A 24,517-nucleotide genomic window follows, 5' to 3' on the forward strand; every position below is an offset into this window, starting at 1 on the left:
ATATTAGTTAAGCGAGTGTCATTAATGTACCTAAATGCATACTGTGAAGTCATGCCTAAAAAAAGCTAAAGAGCTTTCTCGGGCAAGTGCTTGCAATGCTAGTGATAGCATTAGCGATAGCACAGGCCAGACTTTGTGTGTGGAAACGGACAATCTACCGCTAATGTGGGAAAAAGTCTAGGATAAGATTCTCAAGCACGTCAATGTAAGGTTTGACAAGACTTATGTTTCGGTTCTGTGGGGTTGGGGTTTTGTTTGATTTTGGGTGTTCTTGTTGTCTTTTGTCTGTGGTTGGTGTTTTTGTTGTGTTCCTTGTCTCGTCATGTGTAACCACGTCCACCTCATATGTATCTTCCCTGCCCCATGTGTTGACCAATCATTGCCCTCAGCCACACTTGTCTCATCTAGGTGTGTCTTGTTGAGTAAATAAGTGTGGGTGTATTTAGTCTGTTGTCTTTGTTTAGTCTGCGTGGGTGCATTGTCGCTTCCAGCCAAAAGTCAATTCACAGCCACATCCAGCCAAAAGTCAATTCAGAGCCACAACCAGCCAAAAGTCAATTCACAGCCACATCCAGCCGAACATCAATTCACAGCCACATCCAGCCGAAAGTCAAGTCACAGCCACTTCCAGCCAAGGTCAAATCAAGTCACTTCAAGTCAAGTGCAAGTGTAAGTCCAGCTACAACACGCCAAGTCCATTCAATTCATGTTACATCCAGTCCAGTCACGCCAAATCCAGTCCAGTCATGTCATTTCATGGTTGCCACCTCCTTTCCTAATTCAATAAACTCACCACGAACCCTTTTTGACACTACTCGATTACTAACTACTAACTACTCAACCACTCAGTGATCGATTAATGTTATAGGCTCTGCCGCTGTTCATATATTTATACGTACATTTACATTTTATTCCCCTTTGTGTGCAAATTTTTAAACGATGACAATCCACCTGTTGTGTGTTTTTGTTTGATTTTTGTTTTTCCCTGTCTTTTTTTATTGTATGGGAAAAATCTTAAAGGGCCATGATGCAAGTTTCTGAGTTTTTGCAGATTTGTCAACTCCTGTGGCGAAAAACGGAATTGAAGCAAGCGATGTGCTGAGACATTAGTTAGTTAGTCAGTGTGCAGTTAAAAAAACACACACAAAACACAAGTTGGCTTTGCTGGCCACTTACATTCAACAGGCAAAATGCCAGAGTGACGAAACGTTAGTTAGATAGTCAGTGTGCGGTAGTGTTATTCTGCATTGCAAAATAGGGGCAACAGCCATTTTGCTACTGTCCATTATACAATTTTTGAAACATGAGTGAGTGAAAAATGTTTTTTTTAACACTCAAACTTGCATCATGCCCCTTTAAATAAAATATTAAAAATGAAAAATAACTGAAGCAGAGCCAGTCACATTCCAAGCAACAAAGACTCCAGAGGTGCCAAGTGCTTTTGGATACTGTATCTTTTAGTGGAATGATAGTCAGAAATGAGTAGTCATGTGATTGACCATTAAGAAGTACTTCTGCGAGTGATATTTCATATTAGTTGTTTTATTTTGGTCGATTGTTACCTTTTTTTTGCTCCATTGTCATTGACTTTTTGTTGAACATCTTTTTAAACTAATCACTTTGGAATATTAGGTGAAAGGTGTTGTAAATTGGTACCTATCGGTTAGGGATAATTGATAAGAGAACCAGGAAGTCAGTGCTGACGACGGGGCAAACAAACAAAAAACCTAACATGGACGCTGCAATTAATTCTGTTCTTGCAGAATTACGCACAGTCTGTTTGTTGAATTTTAAACAGCGAGAGATGCTTTGTGCATTTTTAGCTGGTAAAGATGTTCTTGCTTTTTTTTGCCCTTCGACGAGAACAAAGGTGACATTTTACAGTGCCAGATTGATATTGTGGAGAACTCCCTTTAGTGAATCACAATATTAATCTGGCTATTGCCAGGTTAACCAAATATAGTCTTTTTCAGAGTAAAATTTACTGTGTACTCTGGAATTTTATCGTCACAGTTTTTAATCGAATAATTTTGTCATGTATGCCCTTCATAGTTTGTATTCTTTCTATATTATATCCTCTCCCCGACTATAAATAAATTAGAAAAAAAATCAATTGTTTGTGTAAAGTGAGCCGATAAAGGCTGTAAGCGTGTTGAGTATGAGCAGGGCTCTGCAACCTGTGGTTCTGTAGCCACATGTGGCTCTTTAGTCCCTCTCCTGTGGCTCCCTCTGGAGTCGAAATTTTTAAGTTGTCAGAAAAAGAGAGACACAAGGTACACATTTTCAAAATTACCTAAAAATGTAAAAAAATCGACCATAAAATGTCCCAAAAGAAAAAGGAAAAGCAGAAATTTGCCATAAAATGACCATTTAATTGCCAAAAATGTCAGATAATGTAATAAAAAAGCAGGAAAAAAATGTTCAAAAAGTAACGATGAAATGTCCCAAAAAATTAGAGGCAGAAAATGAACATAAATTCTACACAAAATTGCCAAAAAGTCAGAAAATGTATTTTTAAAAAGGCAGAAAAGAAAAAGTTAAAAAAAAAAGTTATTATATAATGTCCAAAAACGAAAAGAAAACTATTCAGAAAATTACTAGAAAATGTACAGAAAATTGCAAAAATAAATAAATAAAACAAAAATTTAATTTAAAAAATGGCAGAAAAAAAACTTTTAAAAAGTAACGATGAAATGTCCAAAAACAAAAGAAGAAATCCCGAGAATTTACACAAAATTTACAAAAAAAAAAAAGTCAGGCAATTGCCAGCAAAAAAGGCAGACACAAATGTCAAAAATAGCCATAAAAGGTCCAACATAAAAAGGAGAGGAAGGAAGTTACCATAATATATGTCAATAAAATTGTCAAAAATGTCAGAAGTTTGACAGAAAGGCAGAAAAGTCTAAAAATGTATGAAAAATTAAGTATGATTTACAAATTACAAAAAATTACAGAAGACAAAAGGTAGGAGAAAATGAATCTCAAATGGTGCAACTCTAATTACCTCTTATGCCCTCAGTACATTAGACACAATTTAACACACTGTTTCGTTTATTACAATGTTTTGCGGCCCCAGACAATTGTTTTGTTCTTTATTTGGCCTAAAATTGCTCTTTTGAGAGTACAGTTTGCTGACCACTGAGTATGGGTCATTAATGAGAAAGAGCAGGAAGGGGTTGGTGAACAGGAGAGGGAGAATGCCCGTAAAAAAAAAAAAATGTGTAATTGACTTGAGGGTGATGACCCCACTTCCAAAGAATAACAGTTCACACATCCATCCACCCCACATTTATCTTCTTTTAAAATGTTTCATTTAATAGCAGCTCAGCCTAGGCCATTAAAAAAGAAGTGGGGTGATTTGCAAAAAAGAAAAGAAAAAAGTTGTCTTTCTGTCTGCACCAGCCTCAAAGTCCCTTTGCAGCCCACGTCTCTGGAGCTCTAATGCAATTGCTCTAGTACGTGTTTGTCTGTTATATATGTATAAGAGTAATCTCGTGGCACATCTGCATCAGGTCAAAAGGTCTCATTCATCCTCTCTTGTTGTCTTTCTCATTAACATGGCTGCACTCATTCTGCATTTGCGTCAAAATGTCTGCAGCTGGATTTGGTCGGGAGTGTGTTTCCCTTTTGTGTGTGACAATCTTTCAATTTGGATTTTCATTTGTGTTAACATCATTCCTGTGTGCAGATGGGATGAGTGTACAATTGTTTGTCTGCTTGTAAAAATCCCCGATTTGGTAAAGGCAGACATTTTGGCATGTTAAAGCTGTCCTCATGGAAATTGTGTCACTGAAATTGATTTTCTGAGATCTAATAGTCACTGCAACTAATCAGAGCAAATAAGTCCTGTCTTTACGGTGTAACAGTGAAAATATTGAGAATCTATACTTCTGTGACCTCTGAGTTTTAATAAATAGAGCTTTATTCAGCTAGGTCTACTACTACCAAATTTTGCAAACATGAAATATAAAGCTTTTTGGGGATTTTAATGAGTGGAGGCCTGCCTACACTTATCCAACTACTTGCTATTGATCTTGGTTATCGGCCATGAAAAGAACCATGGGTGGGAGCATAGCACAGGGTATAAAGAGTACATTTGGTGCAAAATGTAGGTTGACAGCTGGTGTGCTCTGCTGTCCGGCCAAAATATATTCATACAGGTGTAACTACAGCTGCTGGATCCTCTGGATTTCTCTCTGTCACATATAATTACCAACACACTGCCAGATTGGCGGTTATGTTCAGTCAGTAGACATACCGCGCCGTGCTCGACTAGCTGTTACTTTCATGATTGCCCGTGCTGTACGTAATGTAATGTTTAAGTTTAGTTTAGTTTATTTGGTCGTAACAATCAATAAGTAAAAAAGAAATATACATATAAGAACAAAGACCAAAAGGTGTAAACTGAAGCCAAAGCTTATACTTGTCTACCCTTTTCACATGATACTACATCAAAGTAACAGACCATTTGGCGCTGGTGACTCTGGACGTACTTTGTGTCATCCCCACGGATCCAGCTGCGGTTGTCCTTTGGGGCCTTCCCGCGGATCCAGCTGCGGTGCCCGCGCCGGCGACTCTGGACGCCCTTCAAAGGGAGCCCGGCGCCTCGCCGAGCCTAGCCTAGCCTATCGCGAATCCGGAGGGTTGGACTTCCTTCGCGGGATCGCCAAATCCCGCCCGGGCCGGCGGTCTAGCCTGGTCCAGACCCAAAGTCAGGATATTATATTATAAGATTAAATACATTTTGCTTACTTGCGCTTTAAATGCAGGCTTTTGTTTGTTGTGAAGTTGGCTTGTTTCACGCACATATATACTGTATTTTTTTTCTTTCTTAAGTAAAACAACATTAGGTAATCCCATCAATTTGTGTTAAGTAGCATGCTTTAAAATAAAGCTCTTGTGAAAAATTTATATACTGGTTAATAATAGCCTTTGATTAATTAACAGATGTGCCCCCAAAAAAAGGTAGGTATCGTATCGGGACACGGAATCTGGTCCAGAAAAGTATGATCGGGACATCCCTACTTCAAAGCATGTAGTTATGTTTATTGCTCAAACACAATCTGTGCTACCTTAAACATAACCAACCGCTGTCAAGCTAAATGATCATCTGCAGTCAAAATTAATGGTGCGACTAATCTGCACTAATACATGATTAATGCAATATTTTTTTGTGATTAATCAATGAGTTAACGCTATAACTTCAACAGTAATAATCAACATCCATCCATCCATTTTCCCCATCCCAGAATTTTCCCATCCATTTTCATGAAAGGTGTTTCAGTTTTCTTTAGCACATTGGATTTTCTTAATTTTGTACAAATATAGTTTTTGATTCTATTTTAAAATGCGCTTAACATTTACCGCAAAAATTGAATTGAATTGAATCGAAGTTGAATTTACTATCATCGGAATTGTCTTTATTTTTAGTTTGTACATACTTAAACAGGCTGTAAAATAATAATTATTACATTACCTGTAAGAGGAGATGCATGCAGGTGCGATATGCTGCAATTTACATATGATCTGATTAGTCGACTAATTATACTATCGGTGGCTAGCAAAAATAATCATTTGTGGCACAGACCTAGTTATCGGTTGGTGTGGTAACGGAGTGAGCAAGCCTGGAGTTGAGTGAGGAGGTCGCTCGTGGTGCTTATTCAATTAGGCAGTCTCGCCTTGGAGGTGTACGTGGGCCCGGAATTCCATGCGGGAATCCCGCGCTTCTTCCGTGAAGCAAAGCAAAATGTTTTGAATAAATAAAGGTCTCATTCAAAAAACAAACAAACACTAAACAACACCAAAATACAAGTGTAAATTTTCGATTTTGCTTTTTGCTCTTTTTACATCGTCTGACATCACTGTATTCTACTTTTTTTTTTTAAATGTGTAATACTGAGAGGATTGAAATATATTTACATGTATTTATTTTTGTAATTTATAGATAATTTCATAGTATTCATAGTTGACAGTTGTTGTATGGTCGTGGTTGACGCAAACACGAACAGTGTTATGCTAATTAACTCGTAAATATCAGCATTCTAAAAAACAGAACATGCAATAATTGCAATAAGCCCTTAATGACAATACATAACAATAAAACACATAATCCGGTTTATTGCAATATACTATGTTATACTCTAGTGCAAAAAAAAAAACATGTTCTTCCTAAACTTTAATGACATTTTTTTATTTTATTTTATTTTTCATTTCAGGTGCATACCTCATTTTAATTAGAGACACCGTCTTCGCCCTACAAATCCCCTCCAATTTTAATGCACCCCACAACTAGTGGGGGGGGGGGGGGGGGTTGCCATCGGTTGGGGCAGACCGCAGTATTAAGCAGTGCAGGTGTCCCCCATCCGTGTCCCCGCCGCGCCACCCCTATTTTTTTAATGCACCACATACACTCACTGACATGTCTGGGAGGCAGGTGGATCGGAGCTGGGGGATATCATTTCCCTCTGCTCCATCTCACCAGCTCCCAATTTTAATGCACCACACACACACTTGTATATAAACTGGGTAGGGTCACATCCATGGTGTAGGGGTAGAGTTCACCAGTCGGCGAGCTGGCGAACTCAGTAACAGGGTTAGCTTTCACTAGGTACGCTGGCGTGATGACCGGGATCTTTCCCCACTGGGCCTGGGGTTCGGGGGGTGCTGGCCATCTCCCAGTGTTCCCATCTCCTCAATTTCGCAAACTATTTACAAATGTGTGCAACTGTGGTACTACTTACAATTATGTGGATGCTTCAAATACAGTTTTATATAAAATACAGGGAGAGGGACCAGGATTCGCACAACAGATTAGTTTCACTTTCGCTTTGTCCGTTTCGCGTGCAGACGTTACACTTTCTTGACAGCCTTTTTTTCCGGGGAATAAATAGCAAGTAGCAGACTGTACCCACTCCTCTGATGAATATGCATTGGACTCTGGGCACTCTTCGTCGTCCAATTGAACGTCCGCCTGAGCGTTGTGCTCCGTGTTTTCCGGTGTCAGCATCGCTAGCCCTTGAACCTTTATAACGTCGTCATAGCCGCCGCGTCAGCGCTTGCAACTTCGGCGTCAACCTCGGAGTCACCATCATCATCATCGATGATGATCATCGTCGTCATCAATGTGCTCTTTAGCGTTGGTCGATGCTCCCAACTGTGAGCTGCTTGCCCGGTCGCCATTGTCCGCCTCCTCCTCGGCCATCTAGCTCGCCTAACGTATTCTACTGCCGCGTCAATGCTTCCAACCACGGAGTCACCATCATCATCATCATCGATGATGATCATCGTCGTCATCAATGTGCTCTTTATCGTTGGTCGATGTCTTTGAAAAAAACGGCTCGTCCGTGAGCTGCTTGTAAACGGTCGCCATTATGGCTTCTTCAGCCATTGTCCCCTCAACACTCTAGTCCCGCCTCACGTCTTCTACTGACACCCACCCGATCTTGTCAAAAGAGAGTCATCGCTGCCCTCTAAGGGGCAAAAATAGTCATTAGGCTCACCAAACCTGCTGGAAATTTTCACCACAGCTGCGGAAGGCTTTCCTGCACCAGTTTCAAAAAAAAAAAAATTTAAAAAATGGGAGGACGTCTTTTAACGTCTTTGGCAGTAAAAGAGTTAATAGGTTTTAGTTGAATTAATGAGCACACACACACACACACACACACACACACACACACATACTCATGCACATACAAAAAAAGAAAAAAGAGAGAGAGAGCAATGATGATGACATGTCAAATCAGTAAGATTACCAAATGAACAATACTGAGCTCTCAGAAAGAAAAAAAAACATAACCCGGTTTATTGCAAAATACCATGTTATACTAAAAACTAAAAACTGTTATGCTAAAAACAACATGTTCTTCCTAAACTTTAATGACATTGTTTTATTTTATTATTATTTTTTATTTCAGATGCATACTTCATTTTAATTATATAGATCAGTTTACTACTTTTAAATAAAGTGTATTACTAACGTTTTGGAAAAAGGTTAAATAAATCTCAAAATTAATAACCAACACAAGTGTTTATTTGAGTTTTCTTTACCACAGTGAAATTTCCTAATTGTGTAAAAGAGCATAGTGTTTGGTTCCATTTTAAAATGCACTAAAAATTGACAGCTAAAATTGTTAAGGACCAAACTTTCGGGCAAACATTTAGGGTAGTGACACCCGGGTATTCTCCATTTGGAAGGGAATCACGTCCCAGGCATGAAATTTCAACATGGTTCAATCAACAAACACAGTGTGGAACAGCTTAAACATTGTTTGACATGCAGAGACCTCAAAGTGAGCAGAAAGAAAAAAGTTTTAGTTAAAAGGTAATATTTATTGTTATAATAATAATAATGCATTTGATTTATATAGCGCTTTTTTGGACACTTAAAGATGCTTCACAGTGGGTGCATTATTCGTGCGCTCACACATTCACACTCCGGTGGCGGTAAACTACTTAAGTAGCCACAGCTGCCCTGGGGCCGGCTGGCGGAAGCGTGGCTGCCAGTGTACGCCTACGACTACCACCAAACATTTACACCTTCCATACACCAGTGTGAGTAGCACTGGAGGTAATGTGTGTGAAGTGCTTTACCCAAAGACACGACGACACATGACTTGTGGAGAGCCGGGATCAAACAGCCGACCTTCTGGTTGCTGAACGACCGTCATTCACACTCCGGTGGTGGTAAAATACTTAAGTAGCCACAGTTGCCCTGGGGCAGGCTGACGGAAGCATGGCTGCCAGTGTGAGCCTACGACTACCACCAAACATTTACACCTTCCATACACCAGTGTGAGTAGCACTGGAGGTAATGTGTGTGAAGTGCCTTGCCCAAAGACACGTCAACACATGACTTGGAGAGAGCCGGGATCGAACAGCCGACCTTCTGGTTACTGAACGACCGTCTCTACACTTTGAGCCACAGCCGCCACAATGTACAATTATAGCTCTCACTCCGGTGCGGTCAAGCTAGTAAATCTAGTGTTGCTCACTTTCACAAAAACTTAACACAATGAAGTCACAATTTTCATTTGAAGATTTGAATCCTACCTTTGGACTGTTGCTTTATGTCCAGAATGTATTTCCTTTTTACCTGGGCCATTGTCATAGCTGAAACATTGTAAAAATACGAACAATAGCTTGTCCCTGCACATTTCTTCTACTTAATGAAATGAGATATTTTAAACTCAAACCCTTTACATAAGATGCTATTTCATAATTATATACACAAACCCAATCCCCAAAAAGTTGTGACACTACAAATTGTGAATAAAAACTGAATGCAATTATGTGGATGTGCCAAATTTCAATATTTTGTTCAGAATAGAACATAGATGACAGGTCAAAAGTTTAAACTGAGAAAATGTATAATTTTAAGGGCAAAATATGTTGATTGTAAATTTCATGGTGCCAACAAATCTAAAAAAAAGTTGGGACAGGTAGCAAAAAGTGACTAAGTCAATTGCACTTATAAAAAAAAACAGCTGGAAGACCAGTTACCACTAATGAGGTCTATTGGCAACTTGGAGTATAAAAAGAGCTTCTCGGAATGGCAGTGTCTCTCAGAAGCGAAGATGGGTAGAGAATCACTAATTCCTACAATGTTGCGCAGAAATATAGTGGAGAAATATCAAAAAGGTGTTTACCAGCAAAGAATTGCAAAAAGATTGAAGTCGTCATCATCTACAGTGTATAACATTATCTAAAGATTCAGAGAATCTGGAACAATCTCTGTGTGTAAGGGTCAAGGCCGAAAAATCATACTGGATGCCCATGATCTTCGGGCCCTTAAACGGCACTGAACCGCAAACAGGAATGCTTACTGTCAGGGAAATCACAGAAAGGACTCAGCAATACTTCCAGAAAACATTGTGGGTGAACACAATCAAGCGTGCCAGCCGCCGTAGCATATATATATATATATATATATATATATATATATATATATATATATATGCTGTCCCATCCATTCTGTTTGCTGGGCCCAAATGCTTCCATTAATATTGGTGTAAAATGTTATCTACTCGATCCATGCACGAGTTACCTCCCTTTTGTTTGGTGTACATAAGTTATATCATTCAAGTCCTTTACAACATTAAACTATCTATTACAAGTAGTGCTATCAGGAGATTAAAAAAAATCTAATTAATTACATGATTTGTAATTAGTTAATTTAATTATTCCATTTTAATCTGATATCTGCTAAAGGTCCCCAAATAACGAATTTGAATTCTAGGACATTACGGAAAATTATTTTACACAAGGTACAAATCACTGCATTCTTGTTAATAGTCCCGTCTTCGTTCTTATTCTAAATAAATTTGCCATTCAAAGGTCCAAGTAAGCTTGCCTCGCTCTCCTGTGCTTGTGTGTGTGTGTGTGCGTGTGTGTGTGTGTGTGTGTGTGTGTGTGTGTGTGTGTGTGTGTGTGTGTGCGTGCATGTGTATGTGCGTGCATGTGTGTGGGTAACATACCTAGTGCGTTTAGTGATAGTGCCGAGGGTCATGGGTTGTTTGATCTGAGCCAGAGGCAGCACAACGGTGAGGTTGGGCAAAGGAGACAACCGCGGATTTGCCATGCTGTTGTTGGTGAAGTTGTTGTACAATTCTTGGCTGCTTAACTTGGCTGAGAAAAAGACATAAAAACAAAAAAAACATCACAATTTTTTTTTTGGGCTTTAGTAGTGGACATTCCTAGACAAGAATGTATAGATGAGGGTCAAATACAATCAATCAAAACAATGACCGAAGATTCAAAACAATATAATGGGTCTCCTATTCCAGGCAACCTATGTGGGGCTGGGGAAAAAAGTCGAAAAACGACCGCAAAAAATGGTCGACAAATATTATTTTGCCCTGAGGTATTGCCGGCAGCCTTCTAGCATACTAGGGGAAGGAACCTCTAGGTACCTCACGATACGATACGCGATACAAGGCTCACGATAACGATTATCTCACGATATGACGATACTGTGATTTTCGATATATTGGTCAGGTAATAAATCTATGATAATATACGAGAAAATTACTCAAGACATAAATTGATGTTTTTTTCCAATGAGAAAATTGTTTATTTTTGTACCATCACTGAAACAAAATATTAAAACTGGTGTATTCTTCGCAGTGAGTACTTAAGTGTATTTTTTTTTTTAAACAAATACACTAAACAAATGTCTTCTAAACAGAGATCACTTTTTCTGAACAAATTTGTGTCTTTCTTAAACACTATTGCCATGCAACATATACAGTAATTAACATACATAGTGAATTGTTTCATTTTTATAAACTGACATATTTTTTGTGTACCATTGCAAAAGTAAATAAATAAAATTACTTAAATATTAAATCCAGTTAAATCAATATTAATATTCCTCAGAAATTGTGTGCTTCAAAAAGTTGAACCATAAAATATGTTTTAATATGTTACGTACGCAAAACTGAGTCAGTTGCTGGACAGATAATAAATGTCTTACACAAGTAAAAGTAAGCTCATGAGGCTTCTTCGCCTGAAGACATACATTTCCCCGCCACTCTTATGAGGTGCTCCCCCTAACGGCCTGCCAAGTAATTACTCAATAAGTAATGAACAATGGAGCCGTTATAGGGGCTGTATATTAACTAAAAATATCTCGATACTTGCTTAGGCGTCGGGAGGCAAAGTATCACGAGTTATCGCGATATTGATTTATCATCACACTCCTATTGTACACTATACACATAGTAATGTCCAGGGCACAATCGGTCCCTACGATTTCTCAACCACATTACCTTTTCACAGTGTATTAGCGGCCTCTCTTGGTGGAAAGTGGACACTGCAGTCAGTTAGATTTTTACATATTAACTAATTCACAGCCTTTTTCACTGAAGCAACCCCCTTTGGCTGTTTTACTGGATTTTGACTGATTTTGCAAGGTCCACAGAATATTGTGTTCTATTACTATAAAAACATGGAACCTACCAAAAGAAAAATTAGAGTCTATTCTTTCATCAGGAAAAAAAGTATATTTGTATCTGTTTCCATTTTGCAGCAATCACCATTAGATTATAGCTAAATTTCATAATTATACACAAACCTGTTGAAAACACTGGCAAAAAGAGCTAGTTGCAACATGGCCCTGGTTGATTTATTGTTCTCTGCTGCCACCTGCTGGCCTTTTTTGAAATAACTACCATTGCTTTAAGTGACTTATTCAGGTCAGAAGCGGCATCAAAGAATTATGTATCCTCTAGCATAAAAAAGAAAGAAAGTATAAATACGTTTTTTGGAGTGAAGAACAAAGTGTTAAAAATGTATATCTAAGTTTTTGGGGTTGAATAAGTTAAGTGTTAGGGGTATGGCTTGTCAGCTGTCGCTACAGTGTTACATCAGTACATGTTTTTGCACAGGATGCCATTCCTGATTCATCGCATTCATTTTTATAACAAAGGCAGTGGCTTAGAATTAAGGTCTAGCATACCGATTAGGATGGTAGCATGTACTGGGAATTGAACTGTGGCCGGTTTAAACTATTTTTAGACCGATTCATTAGTCCGTGTGTCAGTGCACTCGCATTGTTCAAATCAAAACCGGATTTCCGGTTCAAATCGTTTTTTTGTTACAAGATATTAACGCAATAATTTTGACATCCTTTACTCTTTGACTGCCAAGCGTTTTCAGAAAAGGGATGCTGTGGGTGCCAGCTGATTTAAGCATTTTGACAGATCTTTCAAGGTCCACAGAAAATTTTGTGTTTGGACTATGGAAACACACATACTACCAAATGAAAGATTGAACTCTCATCTTTCCTCAGAAAAAAAAGTTTGTTTCTACCTTATTCCGTTTTTCAGTAATCAACAATAGAAAATGGTTAGTTTCACCCAAATGCTCTGTTTTGAAAAAAAACCCCCCGGAGAAATCAAGCTTTTTGTGAAACGATATTATTTCATGCACTCTAGTGAATTTGACACCTTTTTTTTCCATGAATGATGCCACAAACACCTAAACAGTGCTTTACTTCTGTAAAACACTACCACCAACAATGAAAAAGTGTTTTTTGATAGCAAAATACGTTTATTTACATTCAACAGTGTAACAATTTGACCCAACAATTTGGCAAACTATTTACAAATGTGTGCAACTGTGGTACTATTTACAACTGTGTGGATGTTTTAACTACAGTTTTTCTTTTTGTGTAACACTCCCCTGCGTGCAAGGAGACGCAGCAGGATTTGCACAACAGATTAGTTTCACTGCGATTGCCCCTTCGCGTGCAGACGCTACACTTTCTCGCCGGCCTTTTTTTCCGGGGAATGGCAAGTATATACTGCAGTTTGTGTTTGGCCATGTTGCCATCAAGTCTACTATAAGGATCATGATACGGTGACGTTACGGTGGTGTTACGTCTGGCTTCCTCATGTCCTTCAGGTTCCTATACCGGGTATAATTACAATTATACTATATTTTAATTAATTACACTTATTAAAATGGTGACAATTGAAGGATGTGATTATTAAAAAAAATATCTAAGCCTGAGAAATTCCCCAGCTCTTCTCTTTGATGTTATATCTATACCAAGATAAACACTGAGAAGAACTAGCGTTTATACAGTATGTGTTCTTATATGAGCCGAGTAAGCCAAATCAACTCCCATCCAAACTGAGGGAATTGTGACTAAACATTGCCACGCAGAGACATCTCTGGTAGGAAACCTATAGCCACTTAAACATTTATTTGTTTTTTAGATTGGCAAACTATTAATCACAGCACAAATTTTAATCAATAAAAACAATTACATGAATACTAATTTATTTACACAAAGATTATTGTATGTCCACTGACAAATTAATAACCATGGAATGTTTAAAATTTGTCATAAAACCAAATGTAAATAAATGCAGAATGAGATCATATGGCAACATAAAAAATAAAATAAAATAAAAACTATGTTTAATTATATTACTTTAAAATCAAGCTGTCAAAAAAATCTGGAAGTGTACTGGGCGTGCAGCTCAGCAACTATGAAATGTAATTAGTCTGGTGGAGTCAAAGCATCAAACGGTATGCAATCTTCCTCCGAAATTTAGAGATGTATGACCAAATAAGATCATTTTGAGTCTAACTGTATCTTAGTTGGTTATAAACTGGCATTAATTTTGCCTACAGATAATGTATGGGAACGGCTTTCTTCCTTTATGAGTTTGCAGATGAGTAAGAGTGCTGTACGAGACTCAAAATCAAAACCTTGCACAACACAATTTAAACATAATTCTGTCAAGGCAGGGAAGCTTGGGGACCCAAATGCGGGAAGACAAGGCGAGGAGGCAGAGGCCCAATCAAAAAAAGGTTTTAATTTCTATGAAACCAAAAACGAGCAGCATGACGTGGGGAAAAACAATGAACCAACACAGACAGAGGGGAGACAGCAGACTAAATACACAAACACTAATGACACACCTGGGCAAGACACAAGTGGCTGAGGGCACTGATTGGATAACACGAGGAAGGGCAGGATCACAATTAACAAGACAAAGAAGACACACAAGGAAAACAGAAACTAAACATGACAGAACAAGGAAGACACACAAGGAAAACAGAAACTAAACATGACAAATTCAGCATTGCATAATGAAGCAATGACACATCTAACAAGCCAAAGCTCGAATCTTTTAAAGAGCAGTGTGCACATTGGCCAGCAGAGAATAGGGAGATTCTCTGAGTCTGACACAGTTTAAATGGCCAAGTGTTGAATATGCCCTTCCTTCGTCCATGTGAGCAAAATGTTTTGCTTGTATACTTTTGTGAAGTTACACGTTAAGACATCGTTTTATCAGGAAAAATATCCGTGTCAATTTCAAAACAATGTAGTGTTTCTTTAGCCTGTTCAAAAGCCTAACTAACTAATGCTGATAAGTAAATAGTAAGGATTTCTGGCAATTATTTACAAGATAAACCACAAAATACAGTTTGCTGGATAATAAAAGAACAACCATAAAATGCTACTATGCAAAGATTAATTCATTTTATTTTTTGCATGCTTTTATTTCAGTATGTTTTCATATCTCTAAAACAGCAACATTGTTTTGTATTAGTTTTAGGGCTAGGCAATAAATCAAATTACTTTGATTAATTTGTCATTTTAAAAATCTACATTATGAAGATCAGCCAAATCGTGAAATAAAAATGTGCATACATGAATAAATACTGTCTGATTCTGGATTACTAAATGGTGTTGTAGTTCTGTTATAACCAAATGTTATTTTGAGTAATTTTGCACAGGTGGAAGGATGCTGGATGGGTGTTTTACAAGACATGTATACAATAGTTACTAACTAGTTATTGATTGTGGCCTTTAAGCAAGATATGCACAAGCTATAAATAGTTGTTTGGTTTTTTTTGGCACACGCTATGAATGTTAAGTTTACATTAAAACAGATTTAAAATCAGTATACATTATTGTTGTCTTAACATTTTGCATACTATTTATTTTTCAATGAGTCAAAGTTTCTTGAAATAAATGCCTGTTGGGTTAATTATTTTGATTAAAATCAATTAAAACGATTAAGGTAATCGTCCAGAATGACTGGGAATTTTTTTGTTGTTGAGATTTTGTTCATGACCATATCTCCCACCCCTAATAATTAGTTTCAGTTTCTTTATTGAAAAAAACATTAAGAAATGTGAATTTGCACATTAAGATAATCCCTTTATCAATATTGACTAACTTTTTTTGTTAATTTTGTCTTCAGATAACAGATAACATTATAACATATTAGTATAAATTGCCCATAGTCATGATGGCTCACATTTTTTTTGTATGTTTTACATCTCTGCAATGAACTTGTGTCCATTAAGTGTAGAAGCAAATGTTGTCATGGAAAACTTCAAGAGTATCAGGTAATGTTTCTTTGGCAGCAAAATTAACTACTGTATGAGACCGTGTTTTTGCCACATGAGGATCACAGACAAAGAGAAACGACTGGCTGATGATGAAGGCAAGATCAAGCAAAAATTCATAGCTAAATAAGCAAGCTGTCAGACTCTAATAGCAGAGGGGATGTGTCATTTTATCAGCAAATGACTAACAATCCCACCACACGTTGTAAACCCTTTCTTTCTAGCTACAATGCTTGGACAGATATTGTGATCAGACCCGGAAAACAAGCAAATATGTTGTAATATCTAAAAGCTGTTCCCAGGCAGACTGTGTTCTCCAACATAGGACACATATATCGGAATTCAACTGGAATGGCAATGGGAACAAGGGAGAAATCTACACTGTACACCAACTGCTACTTCTATTTTTAGGCAATATGGCAGCCCGGGCTTGTAGATTTGAGACTGTGTACTTTTAGAGTTGCTTCCCAAAAACCAACGATGTCTTGGCTCACAACAATCACAGTCCAGCTGTTGCGGCCTGATGGTCAGGCTTCATTTGCCTCACAGGCTGAGATCTGCCAGCCTCAGAAAAGATTCCTCACCCAAAAAGGTCAACAATAAATATGCAATTTTGTCAAACACTTCAAAAAGTTCTGGTAGCTTTTACAATATTATTTGTGAAAAAGAGGCTAATTCAGGAAAAAAAGGCAACACGCATAGAAACAGAAATGTAGAGATAGAACAATATGTTTTTTTCAGGGCTGATTCCGATGCTGATTATTAGTAGTCAAGGAGGCTGATAACCAATATTTGAAGCCGATAGGAAGGAAAAATATACTGGCGTCAATATTTTTAAAAATACAAATGCCAATCTTGACTTTGTTATGTCTTAAAGCTAATTAATTAATTAATTAATGCTTATTGAGCAATTTTCAGGCTTTTTAAAATGTAAACGTTTTTTTTCTTTAAATCTTAGACAATATACTGCATTTAAAATTTAAAAAAAAAAATGTTTAGGGAGCTCCCAAGGTTATCAGTACATCTTAAAAAGTTAAATAAAAACTTAAAGAAGTAAATACCATAGCTCTGTTTTTTTTCCCAAAAATTTAAAAACACCTGAAATCTTTAACATTCACATTTCTTTGTTTTAATGTCGAACAAAAACAAAACCCTAACCCTGTGATTAAAATGGTTTTAGATTCACCTTTTATCGGTCATCAGATTTTGAAAAAAGGACGATACCGATATTCATCAAAATGCCCAATATCAGCGCCGATAATCAGCCAGGCCGATCTATCCCTACAGAAATGGGAAGCAACTTACTTGTGTAATAAATTGTATTGACTTTATTAAGACACAATAACATTTGTTCAATGTTCTGCAGACTTAACAAATTGTAAAAATAAATGCACATTTCTCCATGAAGAATTGTCCTTGGTTCTTTACACAAACATTCACAAGCACACACAGGTTCACACCAGTTAGTGCTGTGAAAGATATCCCGAGGACAAATTGTTGACAAATGGTCCTTTGAAAGGTAAGTGTAATTTATGATCATTATCCCTTAAAGCCCTGCTCTCATCTCAGCACAGCCAAAATAAACGTATCTTTATGTCTCTGTATTATCTTCTTTAAGAAGATTATTCTTCTTCTTTAAGAATTGAGTTAAGTGTCTTCACAGCCACACAGACAAAAAAAATCCACAATGAATAAATACACTGTTATTTTATGCTTTTGAGAATTCATAAGATAAAGGGAAATTCTGAAGATTGGATAAAACGCTGTGGTCAAATAAATTATATTTTGAATCGTCATGACATATTTGTATCAAACATTGATTTTAAACTGAATTATAGAACGTGAAATAATCACAGATGTCATTGTTTGGCATTCAATCTAAGGCACATTTGTGGAAACTATCGCCAAAGAAAACGGATTATTCCCATTAAAAAGTATATCTGATGTCAAGCAGTCTATCAGACAAAAATGTCCTTTGTTTGTGTGTATCTATTTACATATGAACACGACGGGTCACAGAGTTTGAAAAAAAAAATGACAAGAAGGTAGTGGCATTCCAACCCTAAAAAGGACAACAACAAAAAGACCAAACCGTGGAAACTGACACACACATCCACAACCCCCCACAATCCCCCATCCATCTGAGCTTCTCACCATGATGTGGAGACCCAGATGGGCTACTGGAAAGACCAGGTATGGGGCTACAGCGACCCCCAATGGCTCCTCCTCCGCCCAGGACAGAGACACTTCCTCCAATGCTCCCTCCGCCTAAACCTCCGCATGAAGTCACTCTGTTCAGCTCCTGTTCAATTTCCCCCAGGCCAGCACTCTTCTGGAAGCGTGACATCCGGTTGACAACCCGTGGAGACATATGCGTGCGGGAACAGGGTGCACCGCCGTAGGGGTTAATTGGAAATACATGGGTAGTACCGCGAAGGGTGCTGATTGCCACCCAACGACTGTCCTGGCTGAAACACATGTCCTGGACCTATATAAAGACAAGAAACAGCTGTCACCAAACAACATCATGATTTTGAATATGCCACAAAATGCTATTTGGATCATTAAATCTTGCCACTCATAAAAAATAGTTAAGGTCAGTATTTTATGATCCTGCTTCACAATGGGATTTTAAATATAACAAGATGTGACTTGAAGACGATACTTATAAAGACAGCTTTTCAGGGGAAGAGCCTGTTAGAAACTATGTAACATGGTGATAGAAATGTTATGCTTTGCTATTTTAGGAACTGGAAACATTACATACATTGATTTATTTATCAGCTGTGAATAATAGTGTGGTTAAAAATCATGTGAGGGCAACAATTAATTTCAACTAAAGTACTTGAGCAAATGTACTAAGAAATGGCACGAATGGTTCAAAGCCATGTGACAACATTCACATAACTTTGCATTAAGACTAAAAAACATTGTTGTGGGATTTAACTAGGGATGTTTGATACCACTTTTTTCAGACCGATACCAGTACGAGTACCGAACTCTTTAGTTCGGCAATGATACCTATACCAAAAAGTACGGAATAAATAATTTTGATTAAAACAATGACAGATAATTTTACAGAAACACTAAAATAGCCCAGTATAACATTTTCCTGAAAGGACAAGTCAACCATAATCATTTGTTAACAATAATATTTAATGTTAACTCACTAGTCTAAACATGACATTGTGATTAATATTACATTTGTGCAATATGAATTATGCAGCAAAACCCATCCGTTTTTATCCATCTCAGTGGGCTGCCATTTAACAGTTGCCCAGGGCTCAGGCAAAGACCAATCACAGTTCGCCTGTTTTCTGAAGCTGAACTGTGATTGGTTGTTACCTGAGACCTGAGCAACTGTGATGTCATTTTTACTCGACAGCAAGTGGCAAAATGGCTGCCTCCTGATCTGGCCATCTGTTCTTTTAGAAGCATCCCTACTACAACTTTTCATTCACAAATAGACCAGACAGAAAGGGAGGCAGCTATTTCATCCTCAACACTGAATTTTAATAAAACTGTTTCTGTTTTTTATTCAACCTTTGAGTATCACTCTTCGGTTCTTAGCAGTTCAATATTTTGTGTGTGTTTACAGGCCCCCTAAATATAATTCATCATTTATCTCTGATTTCTCACAGCTCCTTTCCATCATCCATATTAAACATAATCAAATAATAATTTTAGGTGATTTTAACTTACGTATTGACAATCAATCAGACTCCTTTGAAGGCGATTTAAAAAAAAAAAATGTTCTTGACTGTATGAATTGAGTGACTGGTTAGCACGTCGGCCTCCCAATGCAGAGGACAACGGCTTTCCTTGGTGGAATTTGCATGTTCTCCCCGTGCTTGCGTGGGTTTTCTCTAGGTACTCCGGTTTCCTCCCACATTCCAAAGAAATGCATGTCAGGTTAATTGAACTCTCCAAGTTGTCCATAGGTGGGATTGTGAGAGTGGATGGTTGTTCATCTCTGTGTGCCCTGCGATTGGCTGGCAACCAGTTTAGGGTGTACCCCGCTTACTGCCCGAAGCCAGCTGGGATAGGCTCCAGCGCCCCCTGCGACTCTTGTGAGGAAAAGCGGTTAAGAAAATGGATGGATGGATGGATATTTCACAACCCACCCATTTAAAAGGCCATACCCTTGACCTCGTTATCGCTTTAGGCCTGTCAAAACACATTACTTCTTTCTTAGATTTAACCATTTCAGATATTTTTTGTATATTTTTTACCATTAATTGTTTTAAACAGAAATGGGGCATTATCTCGGCACGCAGGAGGAGGCGCCATCTCACTGCTGAAGTGTCTGCCAATTTTATCGACTTTTACATGGCATTTCGCCAGACATTTTACCTTCTTCTCGTGATTTTATTGTTGATGGTTTTAACCAGTGGCGAGCGGTCATAATAAGCTATTAATGCAGTGCATGCACAAGCCCTTCAATATAATAATTGAAAATATTTATCTGTCAGTGTCCTCTAATATACAATACCTTAGTTCTACTTTGTTGGTCTTAAATTCCTGTGTAATTTGTACTGTTTTCCTCGCGGAGAGCTAAAAAGCCGGCAGCTTGTTCTGCGCATGCGCATTGAGATATTTAGTTGGTAGTTTCGAGTGGTTGTTTCTTTATGTGTTCCTTTTTGAACAGCAAAAAAAGCTGGCAGTAAAGCAGCTTATCTGACAATAGGCATGCACATAATTGGCTTACTTGACTTGTTCTGCGTTAAACAGTCAATGGTTCAGTTCATCGGCGAGTCACAATGAGTGCCGTTTTCCCGGAGAACTTTTGAGGAAAAGAAGAATATAATTTGTGGTCATCACGAAAACGGAAGAATTTCGTCCGTCACTTTCAAGCCAGGACGCATGAGAAACATAAATGGCTTGCTGGCTGTCTCACAGGTTAGCAAACTGTTGATTGTTGGTTGAAATTGCTTGTGGTGAAGCATTTTTTCCTCACCCGGGTTGAGCCACAAGCCAGTTCCGAATACTGTCAATTCCAACGTATTAGCAAATTTGTGGGCATGTGATTGTGTCATTTCACTCACCACGGAGCTGGTTACATTACAGTGTGTGCGAATCAACCTGCGTCAGTCTAGAATATTTCCACTTTAATTTTATACCTACACTGTGGCATAAAATAATATTTAAATCTTCTTTTCCTTTTCACTTTTCCCTTCAGGGGTCGCCACAGCGAATCAGTTGCCTCCATCTAACCCTGTCCTCTGCATCATCTGCTCTCACACCAACTACCTTCATGTCCTCTAACTACATCTATAAACTCCTCTTTGGTCTTCCTCTAGACCTCCTGCCTGGCATTTGGAAACTCAGCATCCTTCTGCCAATATACTCACTATCTCTCCTCTGGACATGCCCAAACCATCTCAGTCTGGCCTCTCTGACTTTATCTCCAAAGCCTCTAACATGTGCTGTTCCTTTTGATGTACTTATTCCTGATCCTATCCATCCTGGCCACTCCCAAAGAGAACCTCAGCATCTTTATCTCTGCCACCTCCAGCTCTGCCTCCTGTCTTTTCCTCAGTGGCACACTCTCCTGACCAAACATCCATGTCATCCTGTCCATTACCAAAGCGAACAAGAATGGGGCTCAGAGATGATCCCTGATGTAGTTACACTTCCACTTTGAACTCCTCCGTCAAACCTACAGCACACCTCACCACTGTCTTACAGTCCTCATACATGTCCTGCACCACTTGAACATACTTCTCTGCCACTCCAGATTTCCTCATACAAAACCACAGTTCCTCTCTGGGCACCCTGTCATAAGCTTTCGTTAGATCTACAAAGACACTATACCTTCTCTATCAACATCCTCAAATACTAAGTCTGTGGTACTCTTTTTTTTGGCATGAAACCATACTGCTGCTCAAAATGTTCACCTCTGCCCTCAGTCTAGCTACAACTACTCCTTACACCAGAGGTGGGCAATCTCGGTCCTCGAGGGCCGGAGTCCTGCAGGTTTTTGAGGTTTCTCACTTCCAACACAAGCTGATTCCAATCAACAGGATCGTTATCAGGTTTATTTAGAGCTTGCTGATGAGCTGATCATATATCAGCTGTGTTGGAGAAGGGCAACATGCAAAACCTGCAGGACTCCGGCCCTCGATGCCCACCTCTGCCTTACACCATAGCTTCATTGTGTGGCTCATCAGCTTTATTCCTATGTAGTTGCCACAACTCTGCATGTCTCCCTTGTTCTTAAGGTTGGGCACCCAGCACACTTCTCCTCCATTCCTCAGGAATCTTTCTCCATATCTAACATCCTGTTGAACAACCCAGTCAGAAATGCTACTGCCACCTCTTCCATATCTCCACAGGTATATCATCAGGACAGAGTGCCTTTCCACTCTTCATCCTCTTCAATGCCCTTCTCACTTCATCCTTACTAAACTTTGCTACTTCCTGGTCCACAACAGTCATCTCTACTATTCTTCGTTTTCTCTCATTTTCCTCATTTATCAACTCTTCAAAGTACTCTTTCCATCTTCCTATCACACTACTGGCGTCTGTCAACACATTTCCATCCTTATCCTTTATTACCCTAACCTGCTGCACATCCTTCCCTATTATAATAAAATAATAATTAAATAATATTCAATATTTACAGTAATAATAAAAATACCCCAAACATTTTCAGCTCGTGCATGAGCGTGTGTTCACAATAGTGTCACTCCAGCAGGCCCATTCTAAAAGGTCACCACCGCTCGCCACTGGTTTTAACACTAAATTAGAAACATCACTCGATTAAGTGGCACCTGTAACCATAAGGAAAATCACAACAAACCCTATCCCAATTTAGAGAACCAAAAACATCAAGGCACTAAAATGTAAATGTCAAGCTGCTAAAGAAAATGGTGCAAAAACAAAATTTTAATTAATTAACAATTTTTTAAAGAACAACTTGCATAGTACGATCAAGCTATTAAAGCAGCAAGACAGGATTATATTTCTCAACTCACTAATACAAATTACATTAACCCCAAATTACTCTTTTCACCTATTTGATAAACTAACAAACCCTTTTTCAACAGTTTCTGACAGCATTTTATCCCCCATTTTATTCAAGGTGTGGGGAATTTCTGGCCAAATTTAGCAGTAAAATAAAAACTATAACGTCAGCTTTGAACCCCTTACAATTAGTTACTCTTAATGATGCTGAACCTTTGTTTTTAAGTGAGGTAACACGAGAATGCTTTGCCCTGGTTGATGCTAAAGGCCTGGAGAAGATTTCCAACTAAAACCAGTCACCTGTTCCTTAGACCCAATTCCAACACCATTTTTTTTTGTGAATTTTTAACTACAGATATTTTAAATTATTCTCTTCAGACAGGAGTTTTTCCAAACGCTCTTAAAAAAGCACAAAGGAACTTTTCAACTCTTCTGATGAAACATCGACTTAAAATTAGTGGAATGGTACCTTTGCCATGGCCTGAGGGAGTCTGTATCATTTTTACTGGTACTAAGCAACTTTGAGGAGGAAGTTAGGAACACTGCCACACAAAAAAAAAAAACTACAAATGTGCTGACTGCTTTATGGCATACATCACTTCCCCTTTTCCCCATTCGTTACAAAGACGGAAGTCAATTTGGATTTTGACGCACGATTACTGCTTTACTGGCATAAGATCGCAAAACAACTGAAAAGTTTTGTCTGAGTAGACGAAAGCAAAACAAAGAAAAAGGGAAACTACCTGGATAAAAGGACAGTCCCGGATTTCACTTGCTGGTGTGAGCTAAAAAAAACAACGCAATGTGCTTGTCTTCATGGGAAATGTGGTCTTTCTTCAGACATAACATTACCGCTTTTGTCCACATGGCACCACCATAATCAACATAAAATGAGAGTTCCTTAGTGTTGCTTTAAGACAGCTACTGTTAAACTTGCTTTGAAGAAAAACATTCTTAAACAGAAGTTCTTAACAATTATAGACCAGTGTCCAACTTGCCATTTTTAAGCAAGGTTTTAGAGAAAGTGGTTTTAAACCAGTTAAATGATTTTATAAGAAATCATGATTTAAATGAAACCTTTCAATTTGGATTTAGGATGCATCACTGTACTGAGACGGCCCTGATCAATGTTTTAAAAGACAATAGAATAAACATAGACATGGGCATGCTCTCCATCATAGTCTTTTTGGATCTAAGTGCCTATTTTTGAGACTGTAAACCACAACATTTTATTAAAGGTACAGTAATGTGAAAACTCAGCTTTTTGGAACTCCTCACCAAAAACATCACCGAAGTGGTGTTTTCCTCCATTCGCCCCTCTATGAGAAATTTTAGGTCATTCTGCTCTCCAAGCACCAGCCCCTCCCAACTCGAGAAAACAAACGGGTGCTCACTCTATATGACGTCAGTAGGTACGGACCCACCCCCGCACCGCCTCTGCGGACTAAACAGACCTCCACGGTCGCAGGATAGTGCTAAAAGTAGCTTTTACCAGAATTATTTGAATTCCTTTTTTTAAATGAATTCAAAGCAATCGATAATCCTTCACATTTGCAATGCCTTACGCATGGAGTTCCATACGAGCCTGACATTCTGGTTAGGTTTGAAAAAAAGTGGGCATTCCGTCAATATTGACAGAAGGTCCGTCAACAAGAGATGCCATGGCGGACAGCCATTTTGC

General features: G+C 38.3%; 1 protein-coding gene across 13 annotated transcripts in view; it reads right to left on the reverse strand.

Moving 5' to 3' along the window:
* bcas3 (BCAS3 microtubule associated cell migration factor) overlaps positions 1–24,517 on the reverse strand; it is a 403,272-nt gene that overhangs the window by 298,074 nt on the left and 80,681 nt on the right. For all 13 annotated transcript variants that reach the window (XM_077565848.1, XM_077565854.1, XM_077565855.1 and 10 more), the window contains 2 exons: positions 18,025–18,358; positions 10,473–10,623 (listed from right to left, as the gene is read on the reverse strand). In XM_077565848.1, coding sequence (XP_077421974.1) covers positions 10,473–10,623; positions 18,025–18,358 — 485 coding nt within the window. The remainder of the gene's footprint in view (positions 1–10,472; positions 10,624–18,024; positions 18,359–24,517) is intronic.

This window comes from Vanacampus margaritifer, chromosome 5, assembly GCF_051991255.1.
Source record: "Vanacampus margaritifer isolate UIUO_Vmar chromosome 5, RoL_Vmar_1.0, whole genome shotgun sequence".
Taxonomy (NCBI): Eukaryota; Metazoa; Chordata; class Actinopteri; order Syngnathiformes; family Syngnathidae; genus Vanacampus; species Vanacampus margaritifer.